Here is a 10,685-nt window from a genome sequence, read left to right on the forward strand (position 1 = left end):
TCTACACATAATCCCATATAGTTACAATCTTTTTTCCCTGGTTCTATTATTAAACTTTAATCCAGCCCTGTGGATGTTCTGATTCATTTAAGTATTTCCATTGAATTACCTTCTTCCTAAATTACAAGAAGTCATTTCCTGGGCTGCATTTGTAAAATGTGCTGCCATCTAGTGGTGGAGTCTAGTATTGCAGCCCATCATCCCATCATCCCAATATGCAGTTTAGTCCGTCCCCGTAAAAACAATTCCCAAAAAACAATGCCAGAATTGCAGTTTTTTTTCACAATTTCACCATACTTGGAATATTTTCTATTTTTCATTACACTATATGGTAAAGTGAATGGTGGAATTCAAAAGTACAACTCGTACCACAAAAAAACAACAAGCACCCATACATCTATGTGCACAGAAAAAATGACAGAAAAAATGAAAACTTTATGGTTATTGGAAGAAGGGGGAGAAAAAAAATGGAAATTGACCAAGTCAGGAAAGGGTTGAAAAAAACTTGTGGCCAAAAGTCTCAGTAATTATCATCACCTGTCACTGACACTTATGTTTTCTTTATTGTCAAACAACCATTATATACACATAACACAGCATGGAGGGGCTCGGAGAAGATGGCAGTGAAGGTGTGTAAGTGTCTGATGGGGTCACACAGCTGATAAAAGGACAACTGCCCGACCTCATAATCCAGACATATCCTGAATCTATCACTGGAGATATTATCAGGTAACCGGATCTCTTCCCCATCATGTCTCACTGAATACTGATTATTATGATATCTCTTCCACAAACTCCAGGACTTGTTATTATTTCCAATCATTGACTGACGCCCCCTCCTGACGATACTGGGATAACACATCCCCACCATCCACAATTCTGATCTACTGCCCTCCACATCCCAGTAATGTCGTCCTGAGGTAAATCCTCTCCTGCTCATCACCTGATTACCCTGGAATCTCTCTGCTGTTTCTGGACATTTCTGATTCTCTCCTGTCCAGGTCGCAGTTTTCAGGTCGTCTGATATAAGGAGATTATTATCAGCCGTGTTTATATCCAGTAATATGTCTGCCGGACCCTCCACATAGATCCCGCTCCTTATACCTGATATTACCTCAGATAATGTGTGTAATGTGTGTGAGATCACAGCCACATCCAGGTCATCTCCATCATGGAGCTGTTTATCATGTCCCCCTGTGTCCTCATCACCTCCCTCCTCCTCAGGATCACACAAGTCACCGGTGTCTGGTTCCTGTAAGACAGTCAGTGGATCCGTCATGTTACACAGCTCCTCAATGTGTCTCATCTTCCTGGACAGCTCGTCCTTCTTTATTTCCAGCTGATGGATCCGAGCAGACAGTGACAGTGACTCTTCCTTTTCCTGCCTGGAGATCTCACTCAGGACCTTCTTCTCCAGGTCGTCCACCCGTGTCCTGATGTCTGTACACAGGGCAGTGACTCTCTCGGCTTCTCCAGCTGCTTTTTCTTGAGCTTTTCTCCTGCGCTCCTCCAGACACCGGACTCTTTCCTCAGTCTCCATTTTCTTTGTGGTAAATTTTTGAAGAACATTCCTTAGTTTTTTCTTTTTCTTCTCAGAGAACTCATCCAGCGTCTCCACACGATGTCCCCGATGTTCTCCTGCTAAGGTGCAGGACACACAGATACAAGCCGAGTCCTCAGTACAGTAATATTCCAGGATCTTCTTATGGACAGAACATTTCCTTTTCTCCAGTGAAGTGCTGGGATCAGATAAGACGTGTTCTGCTGATTTGCTGTGAACCCTCAGGTGTTTATCACACAGAGAAGCCTCACAGTGTAGACAGGATCTAACAGCAGGTACCGGAGAGTCCACACAGTAAGTGCAGCAGATCCCGGTGATCTCCTCTTGTTCTTGCTGAGAAATCAGGAAACGTTCAGCGACATTATGGAGATTTATGTTCCTCATCAGTGCCGGCCGCTCCTGAAACTCTTCTCTGCAGTCAGGACAGGAATAAACTCCAGACTCGTCCTGTGTATCCAGCACACGACCAATACAGACCCGGCAGAAGTTGTGTCCACATCTCAGCATTGCAGGATCTGTATAAGTGCTCAGACAGATGGAGCAGTCCAGCTCTTCTCTCAGATCAGCAGACACCATGGCTGGCAGAGGAACAGAGAAATGATACTACAATGCTCTCCAGCTCAATAGGGTGGGCTTTATATTGTGCACACAGGGGAGGGCTGAGGAGCAGGAGGTCACTTACTATTAACCTGTTAATGGACACTTGTGAAAATCACATCTTATATCTGCTGTAAATTTCGTGTCTACATTGTGGTCACATATAAGGAGTGAATGTATTGAAAGCCGACATGGACAATATCGATAATATGTGTAATATAAATGACCGAACTCACAATTTGATCTACAAACACTGGATAGCTCTAAAGGTTTTCAAAGAGATAGAACATGTGGTGTGGGGGATAACAAAACCTGTTAGGCAGGAGCCATTGTGTGTCCTGTGATGATGGTGCCTTTTATTCAATTCAATTCAAATGAGTTTTATTGGCAGGACTAAGTACATTTTAGCATTGACAAAGCAAGTGGTAAAAATAGGGGGAAAAAGGGTGGGATAGGGAGGCATATAGAGGTCCAGGATATATCAGGCTCCTTTTAACCCCTTAGTGACAGAGCCAATTTGGTACTTAATGACCGAGCCAATTTTTACAATTCTCACCACTGTCACTTTATGAGGTTATAACTCTGGAACGCTTTAACGGATCCCGCTGATTCAGAGATTGTTTTTTCGTGACATATTGTACTTCATGTTAGTGGTAACATTTCTATGATATTTCTTGCGATTATTTATGAAAAAAAACGGAAATATGGCGAAAAATTTAAAAATTTTGCTATTTTCAAATTTTGTATTTTTAGGCCCTTAAATCAGAGAGATATGTCATGAAAAATAGTTAATAAGTAACATTTCCCACATGTCTCCTTTACATCAGCACAATTTTGGAAACAAAATTTTTTTTGTTAGGGAGTTATAAGGGTTAAAATTTGACCAGCAATTTCTCATTTTTATAACCATTTTTTTTAGGGACCACGTCACATTTGAAGTCATTTTGAGGGGTCTATATGATAGAAAATAACCAAGTGTGACACCATTCTAAAAACTACACCCCTCAAGGTTCTCAAAACCACATTCAAGAAGTTTATTAACCCTTTACGTGCTTCACAGGAACTGAAACAATGTGGAAGGAAAAAATGAACATTTAACTTTTTTTTGCAAACATTTTACTTCAGAACCATTTTTTTATTTTCACAAGTGTAAAAACAGAAATTAAACCATAAATTTTGTTGTGCAATTTCTCCTAAATACGCCGATACCACATATGTGGGGGTAAACCACTGTTTCGGCTCACCGCAGAGCTTGGAAGTGAAGGAGCGCCGTTTAACTTTTTCAATGCAGAATTGGCTGGAATTGAGATTGGATGCCATGTCACGTTTAGAGAGCCCCTGATGTGCCTAAACAGTGGAAACCCCTCCACAAGTGACACCATTTTGGAAACTAGACCCCTTAAGGAACTTATCTAGATGTGTGGTGAGCACTTTAAACCCCCAGGTGCTTCACAGAAGTTTATAACGTAGAGCCGTGAAAATAAAAAATAGCATTTTTTCTATAAAAATTATCTTTTTGCCCCCAAATTTTTATTTTTACAAGGGTATCAGGAGAAATTAGACCACAAAAGTTGTTTTGCAATTTCTCCTGAGTACGGCAATACCCCATATGTGGGGGTAAACCACTGTTTGGGCGCACCGCAGAGCTTGGAAGAGGAGTGTCGTTTTACTTTTTCAATGTAGAATTAGCTGGAATTGAGATCAGACGCCATGTCGCGTTTGGAGAGCCCCTGATGTGCCTAAACAGTGGAAACCCCCCACAAGTGACACCATTTTGGAAACTAGACCCCTTAAGGAACTTATCTAGATGTGTGGTGAGCACTTTAAACCCCCAGGTGCTTCACAGTTTGTGGGGGTAAACCACTGTTTGGGCGCACCGCAGAGCTTGGAAGAGAAGGAGTGCCGTTTTACTTTTTCACCTCTTAAGGAACTTATCTAGATGTGTGGTGAGCACTTTAAACCCCCAGGTGCTTCACAGAAGTTTATAATGCAGAGCCGTGAAAATAAAAAAAAAAATTTTTCCACAATAAAGATTTTTTAGCCCCCAAGTTTTTATTTTCACAAGGGTGACAAGAGAAATTGGACCCCAAAAGTTGTTGTCCAATTTGTCCTGAGTATGCTGGTACCCCATATGTGGGGGTAAACCACTGGTTGGGCGCACGGCAGAGCTCGGAAGGGAAGGAGCGCCGTTTTGGAATGCAGACTTTGATAGAATGGTCTGCGGGCGTTATGTTGCGTTTGCAGAGCCCCTGATGTACCTAAACAGTAGAAACCCACCACAAGTGACCCCATTTTGGAAACTAGAGCCCCCAAGGAACTTATCTAGATGTGTGGTGAGAACTTTGAATGCCTAAGTGCTTCACAGAAGTTTATAATGCAGAGTCGTGAAAATAAAACATTTTTTTTTTCCACAAAAAAAGATTTTTTAGTCCCCAAGTTTTTATTTTCACAAGGGTAACAGGAGAAATTGGACCACTAAAGTTGTTTTCCAATTTATCCCGAGTACGCTGATGCCCCATATGTGGGGGTAAACCACTGTTAGGGAGCACGGCAGAGCTCGGAAGGGATGGAGCGCCATTTTGGAATGCAGACTTTGATAGAATGGTCTGTGGGCGTTACGTTGGGTTTGCAGAGCCCCTGATGTACCTAAACAGTAGAAACCCCCCACAAGTGACCCCATTTTGGAAACTAGACCCCCCCAAGGAACTTATATAGATGTGTGGTGATAATTTTGAATGCCCAAGTGCTTCACAGAAGTTTATAATGCAGAGTCGTGAAAATAAAAAATATTTTTTTTTCCACAAAAAAGATTTTGTAGCCCCCAAGTTTTTATTTTCACAAGGGTAACAGGAGAAATTGGATCCCAAAAGTTGTCCAATTTATCCCGAGTACGCTGATGCCCCATATGTGGGGGTAACCCACTGTTTGGGCGCACAACAGAGCTCAGAAGGGAGGGAGCACATTTGACTTTTTGAGCGCAAAATTGGCTGTCGTGTTTGGAGAACCCCTGATGTACCTAAACAGTGGAAACCCCCAATTCTAACTCCAATCCTAACCCCAACACACCCCTAAGCCTAATCCCAACCCGATCCATAATCCTAATCACAACCCTAACAATCACAACCCTAACCCCAAAACAACCCTAAGTCAACCCTAACCATAACCCTAATCAAAACCCTAAATCCAACACACCCCTAATCCTAATCTCAACCCTAACCTCAAACCTAACCCTAATCCCAATTCACCCCTAATCCCAACCCTAACCTTAACAATAATCCCAAACCTAACCCTAATCCCAAGCGTAACCCTAATGCCAACCCTAACCCTAATACCAACCCTAATCCAAACCCTAACCCTAATCCCAACTCTAACCCTAACTTTAGCCGCAAACCTAGCCCTAACTTTAGCCCCAACCCTAGCCCTAACCCTAACTTTAGCTCCAAACCTAACCCTAGCCCTAACTTTATCTCCAACCCTAACCCTAGCCCTAACTTTAGCCCCAACCCTATCCCTAAGGCTACTTTCACACTTGCATCGTTTGGCATCCGTCGCAATCTGTCATTTTGGACAAAAAACGGATCATGCAAATGTGCCCGCAGGATGCGTTTTTTGCCCATAGACTTGTGTTGCCGATGGATCGCGACGGATGGTCACAAGTCGCGTCCGTTGTGCACTGGATCAGTTGTGTTTTGGCGGACCGTCGGCACAAAAAAGTTCAATGTAACTTTTTTTGTACGTCGCATCCGCCATTTCCGACAGCGCATGTGTGGCCGTAACTCCGCCCCCTCCTCCCCAGGACATAGACTGGGCAGCGGATGCATTGAAAAACTGCATCCACTGCCCACGTTGTGCACAATTTTCACAACGTGCGTCGGTATGTCGGGCCGACGCAAGTGTGAAAGAAGCCTAACCCTAAATTTAGCCCCAACCCTAATCCTAACCCTAAATTTAGCCCCAACCCTAACCCTAACCCTAAATTTAGCCCGAACCCTAACCCTAACCCTAAATTTAGCCCGAACCCTAACCCTAAATTTAGCCCCATCCCTAACCCTAAATTTATCCCCAACCCTAACCCTAAATTTAGCCCCAACCCTAACCCTAAATTTAGCCCCAACCCTAACCCTAAATTTAGCCCCAACCCTAACCCTAATTTAAGCCCCAACTGCTCTTCTCCTGCCGGCCGGCAGATGGCGACAGATGGCGGGTGCACTGTGCATGCGCCCGCCATTTTCTTTCCAGATGAAGACGCCGGCGGGCAGGAGAGATCGCAGGAGGACCCAGGGACACCGGTAAGTATAATGGGGTCCCCGAATCCCCCTATTTCTCTGTCCTCTGATGTGCGATCACATCAGAGGACAGAGAATTACACATCGCTTTTTTTTTGTTTTTTTGCGACCGCCGGTAAACAGTTAATTACCGGCGATCGCAAAACAGGGGTCGGTAAAACCGACCCCGATCATGTTCTTTGGGGTCTCGGCTACCCGCGGGAGCTGAAACCCCAAAGATCCTCCCGGTGCCGGCCGGCGGGTGCACTGCGCATGCGCCAGCCATTTTTTTGCCTGAAAAAGATGGCGGCGCCCATCAGGAGCCACGAGGAGCACCGGGGGAGACAGGTGAGTATCGGGGGGCTATCTGGGACCCCATTTCTCTGTCCTCTGATGTGCGATCACATCGGAGGACAGAGAAATTAAAAGGGAAATTGCGTTTTGTTTTTTTTTGCAATCGCCGGTAAACGGTTAATTACCGGCGATCGCAACTCGGGGTCGGTAAAAAAAAACCCCGAATCATGTTCTCTGAGGTCTTGGCTACCCCCGGCAACCGAGACCCCAGAGAAAATTCGACTCTAGAGGGCGCTATTCACTTTTTCCACAGCGCCGTTAATTAACGGCGCTGTGGTTTAAGTACCCTTAACTGCCACTGTTAAAAGGCGTATCGGTGGTCGTTAAGGGGTTAAAGGATAGGGGCATGTCCAGGGTGGGGTATAGAGCTCCATGATATATCAGGCTCCTCTTAATCTGGGGATAGGGACATGTCCAGGGTGGGGTATTGAGGTCCATGACATATCCTCCTAGTCTGTGGCAGGCACTGACATATTCTGCTGCTTTGGCAGCTGAACTTTCCACTTCCCCAAGTATTATTGGTAGTTTCTCTTCCTCCTCCATGGAGGTGAACAGGTACAGACTGGAGTTGAAATTCAGCCCTGGCATTTGAAATCACACAGGCCCAAACTGTCCCCGTCCCAAGCACAAGAAGGGATATATTACTAATATTACCGTGGATGGAGGAAAGGAAGATTTACTACAAGACCAGTATTTTTAATGAAGACTTACATTACTGATCCTGAGTTACATCCTGTATTATACCCCAGAGCTGCATGCTGGAGTAAGTGACGGAGTCAGCCACTTTGTGCTCCATCACAACTCTTAACAGTATGGGTTTCTTGAGAACACCGATTCTGTTAACAACGTAGCAGATAAGGTGGCCCACGACCAGACAGGCCCTTCTGGCATTTCCCAGATGGCCAGTCTGGCCCTGGAGGTGAAGTCTGGGAGGAGATCAGACAGTCTCTTGAAGTGAGTGTCCCTCACTGTGGAGTATTTGGGGCACCTCAGCAGGAAGTGGGCCTCATCCTCAATGACCTCCTGGGGTCACTGCTGGCAAAGTCTGTTCTCTCGGGGCTTGTAGTTCTGTCGGTGCCGCCCGGATTCGATGAGTAGGCTGTGGGCGCTCAGTCTGTACCGGCTCAGGATCTGTCACTCTCTGGAGTTTTCTAGTTTCTCTAGATATGGGGCCAGTTTGTACTCCCTTTGTAGGTTCTGGTATATTATCAGTTTCTGGGATTTGTTTATGTTGTTCCTCCAGATTCTGAGTTATTCCTCTTTGACTTTTGCCATGATTCACACCGTGACCGTCGCCCCTACGTCACGGATCGGGGTGACTTTAGACCAACAGACGGCTATCACATGTGCAGGGGGGCTTTTCTTAGTTATCCCTCCACTGCTACAATGTGATGAAAAACACACACAAGTCTATGGACCTCTTAGTTTACAGCAGGGGCTTATTCTAGTTATCCCACTGCTCTTCAATATACCACGAACTGCAGGGATTTATGTATATCCCGCTTTACAGTTCTGCTTGAACTTGCAGCTCTCTGGCGCCCCCCCTTACCCTCAGGTCAGATTAGGTACTGCACCTAGGGTAGTCACCAGAAAGGCTGCCTGCTATGTACTGGCTATTGGGCATGCTGCAGCGAGGTGATAACAACTCCCACTCAGGCAGGAACGACTCTTAAATACCCAGAACACGGTATGCTGCCACCAGCTTCGTTTAAACGGGTCCGAAGCTAACCCAAAACAGTAGCGTAATTCCCTTCAGAAGACTTAGGGTACGTTTTAGAGCAGAAGAACGAATCTAGTATTTTAAATATTATACTCCATAAAAGATTTAAGGCAGTGTTTATAAAAAGTTATATAAAGATGTTACAATATGAGACAATTGAAAATATGTACAAAGTAACCATAAAAATAACAAGGGTTAAATGAGAAATTAACACTTACATGTGTTCAGGTCATTTCAGGCAAAACCAGGCTAGTGGGCGGAGCTCCCAAATGTCCCAAAGCATCAGGACTGGTAGTGAGGGCTCCTCAAGTCAGACTCAGACAGACTCTCTAGACCAGGGGTCCCCAACTCCAGTCCTCAAGGCCCACCAACAGGTCATGTTTTCAGGATTTCCTTTGCATTGCACAGGTGATGCAATTATTACCTGGGCAAGACTAAGGAAATCCTGAAAACATGACATGTTGGTGGGCCTTGAGGACTGGAGTTGGGGACCCCTGCTCTAGACTCTCCAGGCTGGGTAAAGTGGAGTCACTTAAATAACCACAGCCTCATGACATCACTAACAGGGCTGGTTTCCTCAGACCCTGCTATCGCTTCAGTTCAGCTTACTAAATTTAACACAAGTTTGTCTAATGCCTGTATCTCCGCTACAGAACATGTCAGAATCATAACACACCCAGCATTCATCTTGTATTAACATTGGTGTTCTAATGAGACCAAATTTGGGCTTGATGGGATGCATAATTTCAGAGAAATCCATACTTTGTCCCTGTTGGAACTAGAAGCCCGCTCTTACCGTGGCTGACAGATGCGTCGATGGAGATTCACAAACTGGATGTATTATTTTCCTAGCCTAAACCATTGGCCCAATATCTCACTATAATGGAACAAAGGACTTCTTGCCTTTAAAGAAGGAAATCAGACCAGTTTCAGCTGGTACAACTGTCTATGCATCTATTCTGATCGTACAAATTCCTTTGGGAGGGGCATGAGGGGTTTGGGAGCTGAAAGTCAGGAATTTGCAGCAAGAAGCAATAAAAGCTCTTCTACACCCATTGAAAAGAAAAGCTAAACCCTGAAGTGAAGGGGGGTCAACGCCCACCCTATAGGTGCTGGCAATGAGAGACTAAAACTTATATTATACATTATCCTCACAACTTTGTGAACCATCTTCTGGATTTCGCCTTTTGTCAGGCCATGCAGGTTGATGGCTTGGTCAGAATGGCTTTCGGTACTTTGTGTTGGGAGGCTTTCTGGAGCTTCCTGGTGTAGGAAGGCTTTTTGATGGTAGGAGCTTGGACTACTACTTTGTAGATGGGCCTTGAACGACAGCGCCTTCTTCTAGTTTATGAGGTGTAGTGGGAATCTGCTCTGCTCGGCAGGCGCTGTTTGATGTGCTCCGATGGACTTGGAGAAGATGCTTGCAGAACTCTAGGTGGAATATTTCAGTCGCCCTAACGCCCCACTTTGACAAGTTTGTGCTCGGTGAGGAAGGTGAGGATCCTCTTGTTCAGGATACAGTTGAAGAGTTTACCCAGGTTGCTGCTGACACATATCCCCTGGTAGTTTGCTGGGTTTTACTTGTCCACGTTTTTGTGTATAGCGGTTATGAGGCTTTGGTTCCAGTTTTTGGTGAAGCAGCCAGCCTACAGTACAATATTAGTTTTGTTATCGCAACCTGGGTGTCTGGAGGGCTGTATTTTAGCATTTCTGGGAGGATCCCATCTGGACCGCTGGCTTTTTTAGCTGTTATCCATGTGATCCTGTCTGTTATTTCTGTCAGTGTGATTGGTGTATCCAGAGGATTTTGGAAATCTTTTCTTCCATATCTTTCAGTTTTTTTCACAAGCTCTTTTTGTGCCGGGTTCAGGTCTTCACTTGGGATGTCTTTGCAAAAGTCCTTAAAGTACTGGAGCCACATGTTGACATTCTGGATGTGGAGGCTTTGCTTTTCTGGTTGGATCCAAGGTGATTCCACAGTTCCCAAAATTTGTTGTCTTCAATGGCATTTTGGACTTAGAGGAGTTTGGTATTTCATTTTACGGTGTGGGAGGCTTCTCTCAGAGTGGGGTTGTTTGGGTCTGTGTGATTTTATTTGAGGCCATTCTTAGGGCCTTCCATATGATATTGCATTCTTTGTCAAACCAGTTGTTGGGATTTTGTTTACTCGGCCTCTTGTTGATGCTTC

The 10,685-nt window shown here is 44.8% G+C and overlaps 1 protein-coding gene across 1 annotated transcript; it reads right to left on the reverse strand.

The window, feature by feature from the left end:
* Nucleotides 1-349: 349 nt before the first annotated feature.
* Nucleotides 350-2,140, reverse strand: LOC138675192 (E3 ubiquitin/ISG15 ligase TRIM25-like). Its single transcript, XM_069763223.1, has one exon. It carries the CDS (start codon nucleotides 2,135-2,137, stop codon nucleotides 551-553), a length of 1,587 nt encoding a protein of 528 aa, XP_069619324.1. The 5' UTR covers nucleotides 2,138-2,140; the 3' UTR covers nucleotides 350-550.
* Nucleotides 2,141-10,685: the final 8,545 nt, after the last annotated feature.

The sequence above is a fragment of the Ranitomeya imitator genome, chromosome 4 (assembly GCF_032444005.1).
Source record: "Ranitomeya imitator isolate aRanImi1 chromosome 4, aRanImi1.pri, whole genome shotgun sequence".
In the NCBI taxonomy this organism is placed as follows: Eukaryota; Metazoa; Chordata; class Amphibia; order Anura; family Dendrobatidae; genus Ranitomeya; species Ranitomeya imitator.